Below are 20,376 nucleotides of genomic sequence, written 5' to 3' on the forward strand. Positions count from 1 at the left end.
GTGAACGGAAGATTGCGTCCGGCTTCAAGGGCATGTAACATAACATCTGAATATTTAGATATGTAGAGGGATATAAAATATTATTAAATTCTCAGTGTGTGCACATATAGTTAAGTTGGAAAAATTCTAGAGCAAGTGTCATTTTACAGCCCCTGCTTGGGTGTAATCTGGGCTCGAGACAGTACTTATGTCCAAATAACCACCCAGCAAATATATCCTATAGCCAGAGTGAGTTCCGCATCGTTGAGGTGTGCGGTATGTGTACCTCTTTAAATATCCGCGGCGTGGCATAAGTGAAATAAATACATTTAAGAAAAGCTGGCGCGCAGATAATTAAGCCACTGCACCGCTACAATATTTCTGGGTAAGGAAATAACTATTCCTACTAGGTCGGCTATGGAAAGTGCACACAAATGGGGGGCTTTCGGGACTGCGTGGTAGGGGCCACGGGTTCTGCAGCTCCGGGCGCCGAGCACTCTGAGGTGGGCTCTATTCCATATCTGCTGCCTCGGACCCTGGCGTGACTACTGGGAGAGGCTCGGCCCGGACAGCCAACACTGCTGGACCTTGAGGGTTCTCCCCCCTACACACATTGAGAGGGAGACTTTCCGAGGCGCTGAACCCAGCATTTAGGGTACTAAGGCCTGAGATCCTGCGGGCAGCCGCTCCCCCTCAGACACTTCAACCACCCCTCAATCCCGGCTCCACAAGGCCAGAGCTGTGACCATTTGGGCCTATCGGTTTGGAGCAAGAGCGCAGAAAAGGGTGGATCGCGCTTGATTCCGAAGCATCCCAAAGCTCAAAGCCGGAGGCCACGGGGAAGAAGGCCACGATTTCACACCCGTGAGGAATCCAGGCCCCACCCGGGCCTCCGAACGCCCGTTGAGGCTATACGAGCAGTTATCTGGGTGTATTTACTTATGAAATGTTAGGCACCCCCTCACATACTCAGAGCCGAGGCCCAGATGCCTCGTGGGTCTCCCTTGCTTATTTGCAAAGCCCAGGCAATGCCACCAGCTAGGTCAGTGACTTTGCAGCTGTGAAATTCCAAGATCAAATACTAATTCCAGAAGAGGCAGCTTGCGACCGTCCACCCATCTCACTGACCTGGTCTCTCTTTTTTTCTCACCCCTCCAAACGCACCCAACCCTTAAACACGCGTAGAGCTTCTGAGAACCCCTGCGTGGGGAGAAATTAGGAAGGACTTGGTCCTTAGTTCCTGGGAATTGCACACACTCCTGAGGCAGCCCTGCCGCAGAGAAGTAACCCGGGCCCTGAGAATGCCCTGTTCAGAGAGTGTGGTTGCGCTGAAGTGGTATATACAGTATAGTGAGAGAAGGGAAAGAGAATAGGAAATATTCCCTGGCTAGTAGGAAAAGTATAAATGAAGAGGGGGGAAAGGAAGAAAACGGGTAGGGGGCCAAGGAAGAAGCGGGAGAGGAAACAAAAACGAGTAGGGGGGGTGGGGGTGGGGGTGGGGAAGAACCAGGGGAAGCGAGCCGAGAAGAGTGCAGGCCTTGGCGAGGCCCAGGGACCAGGCCAGGCTGTGGTCCTGGCAAGCCTGGTACCCCCCCGGTCCCAGAAGAGGCGAGTGCCGCCCGGCACCGTCCCCCACCAGCCCATCGAATCTGGGCCCGGCTCCCAGTCCGGAGGGGCAGGCCTGGGTCCAGCGGCCTCCGCTCGCCCTTTCTCTCCCAGCTCCCGGGGGACCACGAGGCGGGGCGGAAGGGAGGGAGGGGGTGCCCCAAGGGGCGCGCGCCAGTCCGGGACTGTTTGGGCGCTCTGGGCCAGGCTTTCCAGCTCGCCGGGCCTGACCTGTCAGGCGGATTATCTTCGAGGGAGATTAATAGGGGAGGCGGGCTGCAATAATAATCGTTTTGTTTGATGTGACAACTCTGATAGGCGTTGATTTACTTACAAACTGATAGGCTTTTAATTGAGCGCCTCCGCCGAGCCCGAGATGAAAGGGAAGCGGCGGTGAAAGGCGGCCCGCCTGCCCTCCGGCCTCAATACTGATTAGCCATCTCGACAGTGAATAGTTCAAGGCATTTTCAAACTTTTTTCCTCAGCTCTCTCCCCTTCCTTCTCCTCCCACCCCCTCCTCAAATATCTGCCATGCCCACTCCTTTTTTAGAGAAAACAAATCATTTCCATTGTGTGCAAATAAAATCCGCAGGACATCCAGGCCAGTCGCCGCTGGGGGTTGGCGGCATTAGACCTAGGAATTAATAACTCCCTTACCCCCACGGCCTGCGCGGCCTCCGGGGATTTGGCCTCCCCCTCGAGATGGGCAGGCTCGGACGCTGGCGCCTACCAAAAACCCCGGGCGCGCAGACCCCTAGGCGCCCCCGTGCGCTCGGACCTTCGGAGTCGGATTTTGTGAAGAGCGAATGCACGCGGACTGAGACCCACGCCCGCGCTACACCGCGCAGGCCCGCGAGCGTGTGCGACCACACCGCGGCACGCCCATTCCGGGGGACGCTGGGGCCAGTCTCTGGTTCCCCCAGCCGCTGGGCGTAAATAGAAAGCTTTTGGAATTACAGGAGAGGGAATGGACTGAGTCTGGAGACTGCAGGGCGAGGGGTAGGGAGGGACGCCCGCGGTCACCTGCATCTCTGGCCGACGCCCCCAGCATTCAGTGTCCGGGCCTCACCGGGAGGCCGTTGCGACACGGGTCCCATGGCTGGGAGATCCACAGTTGATCTGGGCCAACAACCGACAACCATGCACCCAATGACACAGACATACACCAACAGACCCGCAGGATACAGGCGGCCTTACAGTGTCTGCCCTGCAGAGACAGCTTAGAACCGTCCCGTCCTCAGAAACGGGCACCTGGGACTCGCTCCCCAAAGATTATTCAGACAACCTTCACAACCTCGCTTGTGGCCTCACCACCGTCTCACGGACTCACCTTCCTCCGTTGTCGCACAGGCAGACACTGCAAAGCCCCTTGAATTTAGGTGTGGTATTACACCTAAACACACGCTCACATACACCGACAAACTCCCCATATACACAGCGCCTCACTCCCCTCTTCTCCAAATTATCGTTAGACAGGTTACCATCTCATGAAGTCTACCAACCTAAAGAATCAAGGGATAAGATTAAAACGCATAAAAAGAATGCCTACGAGAAAATTCTAAAACTCACCCCCAGAAAGTTCTCGGTACCTGTTCGGAGTGGGAGACAGAGACAAAAATGAGGGAGAGAGGAATGGGGTGGTGAGAGAGGAGAGGGCGAGCACGCCGAGGGCAGGTCCCAGACCCGACTTCCGCGCCTACGGGGCTCAGGGCCGGCTGAGCACGAGTGGAAACCGGGTCTCCAGGCCCGGCCCCCGCCCCCGCGCGGGTACAGGCTGGCTCCAGGCTCCCCAGCGCTCCCAGCACCACCATTTATCAAAAGGACTTGACAACAAAAGAAGAGCCGGGGCGGAAAAGTGGGGGAGGGGATATTCAAAGTATTCCAAGTCCTTCCTACGAAGGGGATGTGTCCTCCTCTCACCCGCTTCCAGTTTCTGCGAGTTTTTGGAGGTGACCCCCGAACTCGCTCCGGACGCTCCCAAAGCCCTGACAACTCACACAGCGGCAGAGGCATTCATACACACTTCTGCACTCAGATCCAGGTACACGGAGGCACGCACAGCGCCTCCCCTCTTCCTTCCAAACAGCCAGAGTGACGGTGCAAATCGAGGGGAACGCGGCAGTCCCGCTCCGCTTCCCTGGAAGAGCCGGTGTTCCCACAGGCAGCAGCCCCCTCTCTCTCACTCCTTCTCTCCATTCTCCCCGCGCCGGTCAGTCCCGGCTCGGCGTTCCAATAAATTCGAGCGAGCAGCCCGGAGTAACCCCGGCTACCAAGACTGCGGGGATGGCGCGGGGTGAGGGAGGGTGGAGAGGGGGCCTGAGTTAGCCTGAAACGTTATCTCGTGCAAGGACCCATGGTCAGGCCTCTTCTTCGCAGTCTCTCAGCCCTAGCCACGATGGGGGGCGGGTGTCAAAGAATTGAGGCGGGGGTACCCCACCATTGACCTCCAGGACTCAAGGTTACGTTGGTGGTGTGGCTCTTAGAAAGAAGTCTCCGAGTTTGGAGTCGGGTCACCACGGAGGGCGGGGTCCGCGGCAGGCTGGCACCCTGACGACTGCACACTACACGCCCTGAAGGGACTACCCTGGCGTGGGGGGGGGGGGGGAGCGGAGAGAGGACGACTCTCCCGTGTTAGACGTCGCCACCGCCCGTCTCGGATATCCTGTGCCGCCCGGAACTCTGCAGCCCCAAAGGACCGGAATTCCCCAGAGGTGGAAGGTTGTATCTCTCTCTCCGACATTGAGAGGAGCGAGGCGCACACCCCAGGCCAGCGCACCACTCTCAGCGCCCTGGGCGCACCTGCACACTTTACTCTCACTATTCATTTTCCTGACACTGAGCGCCTCTTTCTCCTCTTTCATTCTTTTTCTTAGAGCCCCCGCCTCTCATCCCAGGAGGCTGCTCCTCTTTCCCCCTTCTCTAGTTCCCCCTCAGTCTCTTCCTTCCTCTCCGTCTCTCTCTCCCTCTCTCTTTTTGCCTTCCAGTCGCACCCGCCTTGTAATCAGCAACAAAAGCTGACATAAATCACCGTCGGATTGACAAGAGCTGACAAATAACTGATTGATTGCGGTCGAGGAACATTGACAATTGATGGAGGGGTGGAGATGCCCAAAGAACGGGGCGGGGGGGGTAGAAAAGAAGGTAGCAGGGGAGAGTAAGAATGGGGGGGGCTGAGTGTGAAACAGAGGAAACATGTGACCCCCGCTTCTGCCCCAATCTGCGCATCCCCGGGCGTCACGTGGCCGGGAAGGGCGGGGAGCCTAGCACACCAAGCGGAGACAGGCCTCCACCGCCTCCGCTGCCCACCCAGCTTCTGGTTTCTCCGCCGCCGAATCTCGAGAAATCAAAGCGGGCGGGCGGACTTCCTCCAACACCCGCTCCCCACCTTTCTTTACCCAGGCGGCCGCACCGCAAGAGATTTCAATTACCACTGAGGAGGAGGAGGAGAGAATATTTGGTGTGCGGGCCCCCTGTGCGGCCCTGGAGTTGACAGTCCGGCTGTTGTCCACACTCCCGCCAGTGCTCCTTCTGAACAACCCCAAACTGTTCCTCACACACACCCTCCTGCCAAAGAAGGTTTCAGTTTATTCTCCAGCTGGGGAAAAGGACGGACGACGAGGAAGAAAAAAGAGGGAGGCGGCAGACAGCAAACGTAGAATAAATGTCCAGCTTGTCCTCCGAGCGAAATCGGGGGAGGGACACGCAGGGGGAGCGGCGAAGAGGGAGCTGCCCATTAAAACCAGCGCTGAGAGTCCTGGCGGCGGCGGCGGCGGCGGCGGCGGCGGCAGCGGCGCGGGACGCGTCACATCCCCTTGACCCTCCAATCACCTCGGGCTCCCATTTGATTGGAAGGCGGCAAAGGCTTTAATCTCCCCCTCGGTGCAGCTGCTTTTGAAGTGAGTTTCCTCGCCAGAGCCCAGGCTGGACAGGCAGCGGCTCACATCGCGGAGAGCAGCGCAGGCGCTAGCGCCGGGCCGCGAGTGCGCAGCGCAGGGGCACAGCCCGAGGCGGACACCGCGAGCCACCCGGCACTCCCACAGTCGGGCCGGCTCCTCCCGCTCGGCCACGGCTCTGCTGCGGGCCACCCAGGATTATTCGCTTCTGGCTCCAGGCGCCGAGAAGGCGCTCTGGGCGCCCGTGATCGCCGCGCCAGCTCCTCCTCCTCCTGCTGCTGCTCCTGCTCCCCCGGCGAGCGCGCAGCCCCGAGCCCGCCCCGCGCCTCCAGGAGCCCTCCCCCCGCTGCTCCCATGCGCGCGGGTGGGTCATGAGCACAGCGCCCTCGCTTTCTGCCTTAAGAAGCAGTAAGCACAGCGGCGGCGGCAGCGGCAGCGGCAGCGCGGACCCTGCCTGGACCAGCGCGCTCTCTGGAAATAGCTCCGGCTCCGGCCCCGGCCCAGGCTCGTCCCCGGCCGGCAGCACCAAGCCTTTTGTGCACGCCGTGCCCCCCTCTGACCCTCTCCGCCAGGCTAACCGCTTGCCCATCAAGGTGCTGAAGATGCTGACGGCACGGACTGGCCACATTTTGCACCCCGAGTACCTGCAGCCCCTGCCTTCCACTCCCGTCAGCCCCATAGAGGTAAGGACCCTATCCCTGGAGCGCGCTGGGACCACCACCCTGGCTGCCCCTTCACAGGATTTCTTTCTCTCTGGATCGGGGGAGGGGGGGATGGAAGGGGGGGTCGGAGTGATTCAGCTCCGGGATGAGAGGAGAGGATAGTGCTCCCGCACCTTAAAACTAGGGCGGAAAGAGAGGAGGTGGTAGAATGAGGTGTGAATACTAGAAGGTAAGGCAGCCGAAACTTGTTTCTCCCTTTGGTATTAAAGCCCCTACCCCGACCGAGGTCCGCTCATTCTCAGCCTGGAAGATAGGAGCCCGGGAGCCCAAACTACGGTTCCAAAGTCCCAGTCCTCCGGTTCTCCAGAAGCTGGTGTTTGTACACAGCCTCTAAGGCGCCAATCACCCGAACCCTTACTCGAATTAGGGGTGTGTGTGGGTGCGTGGGGTTACAGTTCTGGGTCAAAGAGTCAGAAACCAAAACATTTTGCAATTTTTTTTTTTTAATACAGTCATCGCTTAGAGAGGACAGGAAAGATCCTGATGGCGGGCGTGGGGGGGGGGAGTGCTGTGGCCTTTCTCAAGAGCGAGAATGTGTGTGTGTAGAAGGGGTGTCGCCTAGAATTGCGCCTTGGGGCTGGGAGGATCTTTGCGGGTCTTGGCGGAGGTGCGTTTGAAACCTAGAAGCCAGGATTCTAAACGGTTTCCCCTTCTTTCTTTGTGCCCCCCCCCACGTCTGACCCCCGCAGCTTGATGCCAAGAAGAGCCCGCTGGCGCTGTTGGCCCAAACATGCTCGCAGATCGGGAAGCCCGACCCCTCGCCCTCGTCCAAACTCTCCTCGGTCGCCTCCAACGGGGGAGGCGCGGGTGGTGCTGGCGGCGGCGCCGGGGGCGACAAGGACGCAAAGTCGGGCCCCCTCAAGATGAGCGACATCGGCGTGGAGGACAAGTCGAGTTTCAAGCCGTACTCCAAACCCGGCTCGGATAAGAAGGAGCCGGGAGGCGGCGGCGGCGGAGGCGGGGGCGGCGGGGGCGGCGGCGGGGGGGTTTCGGCGGAGAAGTCAGGATTCCGGGTACCGAGCGCCACCTGCCAGCCATTCACGCCCAGGACAGGCAGCCCAAGCTCCAGCGCCTCGGCCTGCTCGCCAGGAGGCATGCTGCCTTCGGCCGGGGGCGGCCCGGAGGGCAAGGACGACAAGAAGGACCCCGAAGCGGGCGGCGGCGGTGGCGGCAGCAAGGGCTCCGGGGGCGCCTCGGCCGAAGGGGGACCCACGGGGTTGGCGCACGGCCGGATTAGCTGTGGCGGCGGGATTAATGTGGACGTGAACCAGCACCCAGATGGGGGCCCCGGGGGCAAGGCTCTAGGCTCGGACTGTGGCGGCTCATCGGGCTCCGGCTCCGGCCCCAGCGCGCCCACCTCCTCCTCGGTGTTGGGCTCTGGGCTGGTGGCGCCCGTGTCGCCCTACAAGCCGGGCCAGACAGTGTTCCCTCTGCCTCCCGCGGGCATGACCTACCCAGGCAGCCTGGCTGGGGCCTACGCCGGCTACCCGCCCCAGTTCCTGCCACACGGGGTGGCGCTCGACCCCACCAAGCCGGGCAGCCTGGTGGGGGCGCAGCTGGCGGCGGCCGCGGCGGGCTCTCTGGGCTGCAGTAAGCCCGCCGGCTCGAGCCCCTTGGCCGGAGCGTCGCCGCCGTCCGTGATGACAGCCAGTTTGTGCCGGGACCCGTACTGCCTCAGCTACCACTGCGCCAGCCACCTGGCTGGGGCGGCGGCAGCCAGCGCGTCGTGCGCTCACGATCCAGCCGCGGCGGCTGCGGCTCTCAAGTCCGGATACCCGCTGGTGTACCCCACGCACCCTCTGCACGGCGTGCACTCATCGCTAACCGCTGCCGCGGCTGCCGGCGCCACACCGCCCTCTCTGGCCGGCCACCCCCTCTACCCCTACGGCTTCATGCTCCCTAACGACCCACTCCCCCACATCTGCAACTGGGTGTCGGCCAACGGGCCTTGCGACAAGCGCTTCGCTACGTCCGAAGAGCTGCTGAGCCACTTGCGGACCCATACGGCCTTCCCCGGGACAGACAAACTGTTGTCGGGCTACCCCAGCTCTTCGTCTCTGGCCAGCGCTGCAGCGGCCGCCATGGCTTGCCACATGCACATCCCCACGTCGGGCGCCCCGGGCAGCCCCGGGACGCTGGCGCTGCGCAGCCCTCACCACGCGCTGGGACTCAGCAGCCGCTACCACCCCTACTCCAAGAGCCCGCTCCCCACGCCCGGCGCTCCCGTGCCCGTGCCCGCCGCCACCGGACCCTACTACTCCCCCTACGCCCTCTACGGACAGAGACTGACCACGGCCTCCGCGCTGGGGTACCAGTGAGGACGGTCGGGAGGGCTGTCGAGGGAAAGAAAAGAACTGGGGAGTGGGGAAGAGCCGAGGGAGGGGCGGGAACAGGGCAGAGGCTACTGTCACCCGCGCGTGGGGATCACCCGGGCCAGAAAAGGAAAAAATATATATATACCGTATCTATCTACCCGAAACAGCGACCGAGACCCGGTGGGAAACTCACTCTCCTTTTCCCCACCTCTCATCTCCCCACCCAAACTTTATAAAAGTTGAAAAAATATCATTTGACTTTTTATAGAAAAAGAAGGAAAAAATAATTGAGAAAGTGTTCATCTGAGGACTGCATCGGTGGACACTGGTATTTATTTATGTTAGCTCCAAGCGGACCCGTGGTTCAAAAGTGCATTACTTAGTTTGAGCTCCGTAGGTAAAAAGGAAGAGGGGGAAAAAATTAAACCTTGAGGGTAAAAATGTGGAAAACAAACCCTCCCGTCCCTTGTAGATTATAAATAAATACAAAACCGCCACAGAACTAGAGGTCTTCTCTTTAATGTTACTTTAAAATTGCTATGATTGTATTGTACGTTCTTATTTAATGTCTGATTGAAACTAATTTACCTGCATGTTTGTTACAAAAAATGAAAAAAAAAAACAAAACAAGTCACAATTTGTCAGCTCTGATTTCAAATTGCAATTATTTTTAAGGTGTATACCATCGAAAGAGAATGGATATTTTTTTGTATGTAGTCTGGAAGAAAAAAAAAAAGGAAAAACAATTCTATTCCAAAACCTCATTTGCCTTATTTTGTTCTTTAAAAGGAACACTTAACTATTTTTAATTTTTAAGTCCACCCGCTGAGAAGGGGACAAGTAAGGTTTACGTCATGTACTAAAATAATAGACAATGTATCGCTTTAAAGATTAAAATTCCGTATATTTGATGTATTAAAAGGTTTTACTTCTTCTTATTATCTTTTTTTTTATTTTTGGTTAAAGAGAAAGAAGAGCATGGCAGTTTCGGCCTCAGTGGGTTCCCTGGGCCTCATGGCTACTCATTCTTCCCAGAACTGTGGCCGCATTTCCGATTGTTTGGTTGTGATTTTCAGGAAGAGGCAAAGGCTTCAGACGGGCTGGCCAATCGTGGGGTTGGCCTTGGGGAAAATATTTTTAAAGGGGATTTCACAATGTGGAAAGATAGTGTCCTTAGCTATCGCTAATTTCGTTTTTAATTTTTCTCCCAGCAGCTGGTTTGTTAAAAGTGAAAGAAAAGAAAAGGATTTTTAAATTTTTTCCTACTGAGATTTTCGGGAGTTTGGGTTTCGTTTTGTGCAGAGAGCGGCGCAGGTCGGGACTCGCCCGCTCGGCCTCGGCCCGGAGGAGATGCCGCTACCCGCTGTCCCCCTCTTGGCTTTCCAAGCATCCCCCGTTCCGGGCGGCCAGCCGGGATCGATTGTGGGTCGGAGGGCGCTTGGGAACCTGTTTCCCAGGCCTGGGGAGGAGAGCGCGTCGGAGCCCTCTTGTCCCTAGGGGTAAAGTGAGTTCGCTTTCCATTTCTCCTCCTGGCTGCGGAGGGCCAAAGGCGGCCACCAGCCGACCCCCTGCAGCCACCACCCTCCCCCCGGGGCTGCTTCCTCTCTCCGGAGTCGGGACCCGCGTCAGGCCGGCGCCGCGGCTGCTTTTCCGCATCCCGATTTCTCTGCAGTCTGCGCTTTATCCCAGTCTGCGCCGCAGGAGAGCGCGCCCGGGCCCAGGACCCGGAAGCCCCTTCCAGCTCAGCCCCGCGAGGGTCCTGGCGCCCATTGTCGGCCTCGCTGGGGCGACCAGGTGGACGCCGACGGCCGTTCTGGGTTGCGAGCTCAGCTCCGCAAAGGCGCGGCGGGACTCTCCGTCCGGGCGCGGATCCCCGCGGGGCGCACCGCTCCCTTCTCCCCAGCTTGAGCGGCAGGACGGAGCTGCCTGAAGCGCCCATGGAAGCAGGCAGAGAAGATGTCTAATCTTTCTGGGAGGGGGGGCGGGTGTCCAAGGCCACCCCCACCCCCCACCCGCGATCACACACACACTCATACTCCAGGCCCGGGCGCAAGTCCTGGTCTCTGGCTGTTTGGGCGCTCGCCCCGCCGGGTCCGCGGGAGTTCTGGGTCCAGAGCTCGCCTTTCCTGGGATCCTGGAATCCTGGAGTCGCGGCGCTGAGCGCGCGCCCCGAACCCTTCTCTCCCCAGGGTCAGGCCGTTCTGGGTTCTCCGAGCCACCGGTCTCCCTCGGCGTCAAGCTCCCCCTGCTGCCTCGGGAAGCTCACCGCCGCGCAGAGGCCGCCCTCGGCCTCAGACTTCGGTCAGTCAACCGCGCGGCCCCCGCCGCCATTTGCTCGAGGGTTGGTGACTCTGAGATTTTTACACCCTCCTCCCAGCGTCAGCCTCATGCCTGCGGGGCCTTTTCCCAGGTTGAACGCAAAGCAGGCCCGGCGACCTCCGGGACGCCGCGGGGAGCTCCTAGGCCTCCTCCTGGAGAGGACTTGGTAGAGGAAGACAGGCTTTGCGTCGCCTACCCGGAGGGGGCAGCCTCCCGCGCCTCCGAGCCGCCTGCCCGCACTGCACCCGGGACGACGCCGTCTTGCGCCCACTCTGGTCCGGGTAAGAGAGGCTGGGCTGGGCCTAGCTGGGTCTAGCTTATTGAGAACCTCGGCCGATGGAGTGACTTGTCACCCGCAGGCTCTCGGACAGATACCCACCCCAATGGGATGGGAGGACATTCGAGGAGGTGGTGCGGCCCGAGTCTCGAGGACTCCAGTGTCCACGGCTTGTGACATGAAAACCAGGCCCTTGCTCACCCCTCACCAGCACCAGCCCCACGTTCCTGGCCACTCCGGCCCACACGCTTCGCTCTCCTTTGCCTCGAGTCTTCGGGCAGGGCCACCACACCTTGCCCGCCGGGACCCACTTGGGAGGGAAGGACCTAGAACTTCCCCAGCCCTGGAATTTCAGGTCTGGGACCGGCACGGAGACGAACTGGGCACGCTCGTGCCTTCACGCCCAGTCTCGATATTTTATTAACAAAAATCAAACCCAAAACGCCTTGAAATTTTAATGAGACCGCCTTCCTGGAGAATCTACTCAGAGGCAGTAAAATTCTGGAGCTGGGGGCCGGAGGTTGGGGAAGAAAGCGTTCCCCGACGTGTGAGACGGAGCTGAGTCACCCCCGGCGCCGGGTTAGTGAGGAGAGGGTGCCAGTGTGTGCTGCAGGTCCAGACCAGGCGCGACCCCGCTCGGGGAACAGACGCCCCATCCTCGCTCCGCGCCCCCGGCTCTCCCGCAGTCTCTTGAACTGCCGCGGGATCTTCCGCACGCCAGCCCGCTGCCGCCGAAGCCCGAGCGGAGCGCGGCGCGTCCGCCAGGCGGCGATGCGGAGTCCAGAGGAGCGGGCAAGAGACCCGGAACCCTGGCCAGCGCGCGGCTAGGTGGTCAGCGCGAGACCCCACGCCTCCACTTTCGCACGGTTTTCGAAGCGGTGTCCCGGAGCTCCCTCCTGGTAGTTCCTTGCTCCTCTCCTGCTGCGAACCATGTCCTCCGCGCTTCTCCACCTGCACTAGCTTCTGCTGTTGTGTTCCCCGTGCTCTCTTTTTCTGCCCCAGAGGAGTTAGCCCACGTCTCAAGGGCCCCTCCCCATCCTGGGTAGCTCCCACTGACCTCATCAAGGCTCCGACAGGTCACTTCGTCATAGTGAAGTGATCCCCAGACATTCATGCATTCATTCATTCTCATTCTCTGATTATTTCCTACTACCTACCCCTTGCCAAGGACTGCCCATCTCTTTACTCACCCCTGACACAGATGGAGAAACTGAGGCTAAGTCCTGGAAGCCAGTGTCAAGGCCAACAGAGAGAGCCCAAGCTTTTCCCTCCATTCAAGCCCTGCCTCAATCTGTACCTCTGGCAGTGACACTGAGTGACCCTGGTGTGTCTGTGCTGAGTGGTCTTTAAGCAATAAGGAAAGGCAGATGAAAAAACCTTCTAGTTGATGAACTCCCTGTGCTCTGGAAAACGTGTAAAAGTTGCCCAGAAGGTGAGGCCTGTCCCTGGGAGGCCATCTGATGGCCTCTTCTGCACATATTGCCTTACAGTTCCTCATCTATAATACTATGGCTAGAGGCTTGGTGGTGCTCAGAGTGACTGCAAAGCTGCAGGCTGACCTGCTCACTCTGTTAGGCCCAACCCATATTATCCTGTATTATCCATTTAAACCTCACAACAATTCCATGAGGTTGTTAGAAGCTTTACCCCTGTTTTACAGATGAGAAAACTGAGGCTTAGCAGGGGAAGGATACTAGCTTGAGGTTACACAGCTAGTGAGTGATGAAGTCCATGCAGATTCTCACCTTGGCTGCTCTCACCTGAGGCAATTTTAAAGCATAACAATGCCTGATTCAGCTGGGAGAGAGTGTGGTGGACATAACTGTTTTCTTTTTCTTTTAAGTTCTCAGCGTTATTATTTTACTTTTTATCATGGAGATTTTCAGACATACACAAAGGTAGAGGGAATGGTATACTAGACACCCACAAATCCATCACCCAGCCTCAACAGTTATCAACTCATGACCAATCTTGTTTCCTCTCTGCCCCCTCCTTCTTGCCTCCCCCAACCCATTGATTTGAAGTGAATACAGACATCTTACCATTTCACTTCCTCAGATGTTCATCACTTCCAGCCAGGCTCCCAATCTAGGGCTCATCCTGCTGCCCCCCTTAGTTGAAGCTTAAGTTCAGATAGTGCACAGCAAAGCTGGGATTTGAACTCATTTCTATCAGACCCAGAGCCCCAGCACTTCACCCTACCCTGTGCTGGAGATCCCCCAGAGACCTGGGGTTACTGATCTCTCTCTGCCCAGTGTGACCCTGGGGTTTGCCCAGGGGGTGTCTGGGCTGCAGAAAGACTCTTGAGCCCCTGGTGAAGCAGCAGTGCCTGATGGGACACCCACAGCACAAGGGGCGTTCTGAGAGAACAGCTTAAAGCCACATGGTACAGTGCAAAGAGCACAAATTTGGGGTCAGGCTGGTCTAAATCGAACTCTAGCTCCACCACTGGCTCAACTCTATCACTCAGTTTATCTGGGCTTCAGTTTTCTCATCTGTAAAATGGAGATATGGATACCCACCTAAGAGGGTTGTGACGCTCAAATGAAATCATTAGTGTGAGAATTCCCAACCTACTGTCTGGCCCATACTGGCTCTTAGTAAAGACAGATTTCTTTCCTTCTTCTCTTCCCAAAGTATTGTTTCATTATGACCAGCCCCCTTGCTCAAGAACTAACTGTGGCTCCCTGTGGTTCACTGGTTCAAATTCTCAGTCTACTATCTGGCCATCAGAGTGCCTATAACCATGGTTCATCTTCAAAGACCTGGCCTCTCTTTGCCTGTTCTACCTTGTGTCTCACCAGTCTTCACAGTCCAGACCCTCTTCCAGCCAGCTAGCCCCCCAACACCTTGCTTATGCTCATCATACACTTCTTCCTTGGAATGCCTTCCTCCTCCCCCATCCTTCAGAACTTTCTCAAGACTCATTTTCAGGAAGCCCTCCAGGTTTCTCTCTCTCTCTCTCTCACACACACACACACACACACACACACACACTTTCCCTCACTTTGCATTCCCTCAGAACTTAATGCAATGGCAGAGGGTAGACATATAAAGGCCACTGGACTAGGGATAAGGACCCCAGGGTTTGAGTAGTGCCTCTTCATAGTTGTGTGACCATGGACAAGCCACTTATGGCCTCTGGGAAACTTGTCTCCAAAACTGTTATTTGTCTACACACACCATGGGCAGCACATTTACCAACACTAACAACGTTAATAAGTAGCATGCATTTCACACTTACTTCCAGGCCCTCATCTAGTCCTATTACTACTACTATACTACTATCCTCCTTTTACAGGTGAAGAAACTGAGGACTACAGAGAATTCACATGTCTGTGCTCCAGCACTGGAGTCCTTAACCACTGTACTCCACTGTTCTAGTCCCTGTGCCTGGAATCTTTGCCCTCTACCTTATTTTCCTAAGTACCAGCAACTCAAAACTCCTGCTTCAAATCTCTGGCCAGTGTCACCTCCTCCGGGAAGCCCCCCAGGTCCTTCCCATTAGATCCAATGCCCTTCTCTTTGCTCCTGTAGCACCTGTCCATCCCATCATACTCTCTTTACATTTTCCTCCCAGCCTGGACTCTGAGGCACTGGGGAGGAGGGACTGTCTCCTATACCTATTCCTAGTCCTGGCAGCTAGCTTGGTACCTGGAACCTAGTAGATGTTCAATAAGTGTTGGAGAGAAGGAGGGAAAGGGAAGGAAAGTGGTGGGGCAGGGTGGGAGAAGAAAGAGGAAAACAAAAGACAGAAGGGAGGAAATATGCAAAAGAATTGGGCCCTCTTGGACAGGATGATTCTTCCAAAGAGAGGAGGAGGAGAAGTAGCAGTGGGCTTAGAGGAACTTTGGATGTCTTTGCCCCTGGCATAAAACGAGGCCTGGCGAGCTTCCATGCATCAGTTAGAAACTGCATTTGCTGACAATAACAAAGACCCTTAAAGAGTGGCTTAAAGAAGCTAAATGTTCTCTTCTCTCAGTCTGGAGGTGAATGGTCCAGGCTAAGAATGGCCTTTGGTCATCAGGCACCCAGGGTCCTCTGCCTTCCTCTGTGCCAGCCCAACCAGGAAGCTTTCATCCTCATGTCGTCTCTGAGTCCAAAATGGCTGCTGGAGCTCAGCTACCATCACCTCATTCCAGACAATAGGAAGGAGGAGTGAAAAGAGGTAAAAGGGTCCCTCCCTTTTAATGAGTTTTTCTGGAATCCACAGACAACTCCTCAGCTTATACCTCATTGGGCAGAACCTAGTCACATGGCCACTCTTAGCTGCAAGGGAGGCTGGGAAATGTAATGTTTAGCTGGGCACACTGCTGCCTCAAATCAATTCAGTGTTCTGTTACTCAGGGGAGCAAGAAGGATGGGAGCTGGGGTAGGACATTAGCAGACTCCTCTGCAATCCGCAGAAGGGGTTACCCAGAACTGGAGTCAGGAGAGAGCTCTCTTGTTGGTGGCCTTCCAGAGGGTCACTGGTTGGTGACTTGCACCGCTAAACCACAGATTCTTGTTGATAAAGTGAGCAGGGGTGGCACTTGATAAGTCCTCAAAAGTTGTAGTTCTTGTTCCTCTTATGTGCCTGGAGTCGTATACTGCAATGATTTAGAGTGGGATTTGTCAAAAAGTAATTTTTATCCCCATAAAGATCTTTGGTTAGGGACCTGTTCATTTTCGCCATGCACCCCACACACAGCACCAAGCCAGGAAGAAGGGACCAATCATCTTTGAAAAAAGAACAACAATGAAAATAAAATCTCATGGGATGAAAGGGAGTAGCATTGTAAACCTACCTCCCACCCCCTTCCATGTTATTGGAAAAAAACTGAATACAGCCTCCAACTCAAAACAGAGGCAGACCAATGCTAAATCAACTTTGCACTAACCTTACCTTAAATAATTACAAGGTAACTACAGAAAGGTAAAAGACACAACCAAAAAGAACACAAACGTTATCACTGAATCATAGTGACCCTCGAGTGAGTTCTAATCATGCCTCCATACACCCACACCGGCCCTTGGGACACACCTATGCCGGGTCCTGGGGAGTAGAGGTGGCAGGGGCGTGCAGGGGGGGCAGATTCGGAAAAGGGAAGACTTAGGGAGACTCCTAAGACTGAAAGTGGTAAGGAGAAAGCAGGAACAGGGAATGCATGAATGTGAGCAGTTTGGTTGCCCTGTTGCTGGACGCTTCCTCCGCCTTAGGTCTCAAAAAGGGAGAGAGATTTCAGAGTTCTCGGCTAAATTCTTTGCATGTCTCTCTGCGTCTCTGCCATTTTTCTTTCACACGCTTTATAAACAACTCTCCCCCACATCCTCCAGGGGCGATTCCTATGGTGTGGGAATTCTATACCTTCCACATCACTAGTTCTTAAGCCTTTTGTGGGTTGAGGGAAGGATGCAGAAACCACAGCCTTTTTTTTTTTTTTTTTTTGAGAATCCAATAGATAAAAGCAATGGCCCATATACTCAACATTGGAAAAATAATTTCAGGGGGTTCATGAGCCTGCAGATTTTTAATCCTTGATATTGAAGGAAATCCAAGATTTTAACTATAAAAAGAGCAGGCCCTTGGGAAACACCCTGAGGGACTCTGGGTTTTCCTTGCTAAATTTTTCTGACCATGGCCACATTCCAACTACTCTGTGTGATTAACTGTAACAAATAACATTTATGTCAACCTACTACAGGCCGGTGTTAACCTGTGCAACCTTCACAATAACTCTATGAAGTTGGGCACTATCACTGGCCCCACTTTATGGAGGAGGAAACTGAGGCACAGAGAGGTAGAATGATTTGCCCAAGACCACACAGCTAGGAAGTGGCAGAGCTGGGATTGTGTTATAGGCTACTGGACTCCAGGGCCATTATTTTTGTGCTTTTCACCACTGCATAGTGGCCTTTACCTCTCTGTACACTGAAGCCACATAAACCTACCTAACCCTAATGCAGGTGTCAGGCCCCACCTAGTAGTGTGTTGGAATCAGCTCATACTGGCTCATAAGAGCCAATTGTGCACATCTCTTCCCACCTCGACTTTCTGTGATGTGATGGTGATAGCTTGAAATCAGCCATGGTGGGAGTATTTACACCACAGCAATTGGCAAACACTCTAAGTGAAGGCTTTCCCCCCACCAGAGAGCTGTTGATTAAGCATTTACCAGCACACCACTGGACCCAGTTATTTTAGTCCCAACTCAAATAGCTGCAACCTGCACATCCAGCAGCCCGAGCCCCGAGTCCGTGGGAAGCAAGGATCTTCCTCCCAGTCAGTGAGGAGGATTTGGATGTGGTCTGCTGCCCCCAGGCTTAGTGTGGGGATAATTAGGGAGAATGTAGCCTCCTCTCTGACCCCACTGTATGCAGGCTGTCTTCCAGCTGCCCTCAGCACCTTCCCTGTCCTAGAAGCCAGGCTTGGTCAGCTGGGATCCAGATCCTTTACACCATTCTGGCAGCCCACCTTATGTGAGAGCCCTTGGCCGCCTAGAAGCCTCAGCAGCCTGCTGCTCTACACCCCTGCCATTGGACCCTTAGCTATTGATGCCAGCCAGATCTGGTTTAACCCCTTCCCTTTGGGGTTAGTCACAGGCAGCGGGCCCCTCCCTCCAGCCCCACTAGATACCAGCCCCACTCCCTCTCCACCTTCTGGGAGCACCCAGCAAACTGCCCAGCTGGGACCAAGACAGTTGTGACAATGCACATTCTCTGACTTTTGTCCACAGGGAAACCCCATCCAACAGCAAGGATTCCAGTGGGCTAGGCCTAGGGTGGAGCCTTCCCTGGTGCCCTCTCACCAAGCAGAATCTTGGACCATAGGAAAGAAATGGATTATTATGACTATTATCATTTAGTGAGCATTTTCCTTGTGCCAAGAGCTTTATATTTCTTTATATTATCTTTTTTAATCCCTACAAGATCTCTAGGAGATAAGTATTATATTAATCTCATGCTTAAAAAGAGAAAATTAAGATTCAGAGAGGTTAGGTAACATGCCTGAAGTCACACAGCTAACAAGTGGTGGGTGAGCTGAAGGCCAGAGCTGTCTCACTTAAAGCCCCATGCCTTAAAACCTGTGTACTTCAACTGACAGGTACTGATCTAAGAGCTGACAGAAAGTCCACAGTGGCTTCCTTCTCCAGCCCCCAGGGAAATATGGGAAAGGCAGCCCCTCTTGCCTCCCTTGGGGTTCCGTGGGGAAGTCCCCAAGAGGAGAGGAAAGACAACCTTGGTCACCTGTGGCAAAGCTACTGCCCAGTCAGAGCTGTGCTCCACCAAACATAGAAAGTGAGCGTTCAGTGGCAAGCACGTCATGAGTACCTGCTGCATACACAGCATTCTCTTAGGCATGGAGGTAGTGGGAAGACGACTAGGACATGGTGTCTGCCCTCAAATAACTTACTGTCCAATCTACTGGGTTACAGAAAAGTTGCTGCCTTAAGGCGTGTGATAAGGGCTACGATCACTGGAGGCACAGGACTAATTCCGATAGGAGGATGCTGAAATCATGGGGGAAGAGGCAGCACTTGATCTGGGCTTGGACAATGAATAGGCATTTCATGGCTGGGAAATGGGGGATTTGGGAAACCAGGAGGAGGGACGAGCAAGGTCAAAGGCATGGAGGCAGGACGCCCCATGAGGGTGTTTGGTAGGGATGCAGCTGTGGCAGGGGGAGTGGGTGGGAATGTGATAGGAACAGATGGCGTCCTGTTCTTCGCTAAGCAATGGGGAGCCATCAGAGGTCTTTGAGCAGAGGAGTACCATTATGGGATAGAACAGTGAGACTGGAGATAAAGAGACCAAGACATCAGGTGGTTCAGACAGATGAAGATGACAGCTGGAAGAGAAGATGACAGCTGGAAGCAGGGGAGAGGCTGCAGGACAGACAAAGCAAGAACAGTCCTAGGGGTCAGCGAGGAGATATGATGGACTGGACTCAGTGAAGGGCAGGGGCTGGAAAGGAGAGAGGAAAGGCAAATATGATCCTGAGGTCTTGGCCTAGGGTATTGGGCTACACTGCCGTAACAAAGAGACCCACCCCTGCCCCCAATACAGTGACTTAAATCAGATGGAAGTTTCTCTCAGGTCTCTGGTATCTGTGCTGGTCAGGCTGCTCTGCTCCATGACATCATTCAGCGACCCAAGTGCCTTCCATCTTGGTGTTCCTTCATCCCCTAGGATATTGTGCTCATTGGTGTGATTAGATATGGGCACTATTCCCACCCAGGGGAAGGGGAGAGGAGGGAAGTCCAGGGCAAGCAATGTCCTTTGGAACAAGTGAGGAAGAAGTTGCTAGTAATCACCTGGCCACACCCAGCTTCACGGGAGGCTGTGAAATGTCATTTCTGCCCCGTGGGTGGCCGTGTGCAAGGAAGAACGGGAGAATAGATTTGGGATGGAGCGCTAACCAGGAGTCGGCCACATCTGGGTACCTGGAAGAAATCCTGAGGGGGAGCAGGCTTTGGCAGGGAGATACAGAGTGTACGTTTTGTACAGGTTGAGTTTCTCACACCTGCAGGAGGTCAGGGCTGGAGATGTAAGTTTGTGAGTAGTTAGCAGAAGAGCGGGCTAAAACCTGGGGTGTGAGGGATAGGGACCCTGGGAGAGACAAGAGAAGAAGAAAATTGGACTAAGGGTGGAACCTGAGACTCTTGAGGAAGGCCTAGGAGGAAGAGTCACGTTGCCAATAGTATTTTGTTTTTTTTCTTTTTAATTTTCTAAATTGAAGTATACTTGATGTATAATACTATATTAGTTTCAGGTGTACAACATTTTGATTCAGTCGTTTTATAGACTATACTCCATTTAAAGTTATTACAAAATAATGGCTACGTTTCCCTGTGCTGTACGATATACCCTTGTTGTTTGTTTGTTTATTTATTTATTTATTTATTTGCGGTACGCAGGCCTCTCACTGTTGTGGCCTCTCCCGCTGCGGAGCACAGGCTCCGGACGCACAGGCTCAGCAGCAATGGCTCACGGGCCCAGCCGCTCTGCAGCATGTGGGATCTTCCCGGACCGGGGCACGAACCCGTGTCCCCTGCATTGGCAGGTGGACTCTCAACCACTTCGCCACCAGGGAAGCCCTGTTTATTTATTTTATACATAGTAGTTTGTGTCTCTTAATCCCATACCCCTATCTTGCTCCTCCCTGCTTCCTCCTCCTCAGGTGTAACCACTAATTTCTTCTTTATATCTGTGAGTCTGTTTCTGTTTTGTTATATACATTCACTTGTTTTATTTTTTTAGATTCCACATATAAATAATAACACAGA

At 55.1% G+C, this 20,376-nt stretch overlaps 2 protein-coding genes across 2 annotated transcripts in view; one reads left to right on the forward strand and one right to left on the reverse strand.

Annotated features, from left to right (window-relative positions):
- LRMDA (leucine rich melanocyte differentiation associated) overlaps window positions 1-20,376 on the reverse strand; it is a 1,262,633-nt gene that overhangs the window by 1,126,981 nt on the left and 115,276 nt on the right. The window lies entirely within an intron of this gene.
- ZNF503 (zinc finger protein 503) lies at window positions 5,695-15,181 on the forward strand. Its single transcript, XM_060034742.1, has 3 exons — window positions 5,695-6,160; window positions 6,889-11,114; window positions 15,093-15,181. The coding sequence occupies exons 1-2, from the start codon at window positions 5,849-5,851 to the stop codon at window positions 8,515-8,517; spliced, it is 1,941 nt and encodes a 646-aa protein (XP_059890725.1). The 5' UTR covers window positions 5,695-5,848; the 3' UTR covers window positions 8,518-11,114; window positions 15,093-15,181.

This window comes from Delphinus delphis, chromosome 16 (genome assembly GCF_949987515.2).
Source record: "Delphinus delphis chromosome 16, mDelDel1.2, whole genome shotgun sequence".
NCBI lineage: Eukaryota > Metazoa > Chordata > Mammalia > Artiodactyla > Delphinidae > Delphinus > Delphinus delphis.

What these genes read in the sequence shown, in the direction of transcription:
- ZNF503 (XM_060034742.1), top strand. Translation starts at nt 5,849, where the DNA reads ATGAGCACAGCGCCCTCGCTTTCTGCCTTAAGAAGCAGTAAGCACAGC. An exon ending in CTCCCGTCAGCCCCATAGAG is followed by an intron (nt 6,161 to 6,888) that starts GTAAGGACCCTA and finishes TGACCCCCGCAG; the next exon opens with CTTGATGCCAAGAAGAGCCC.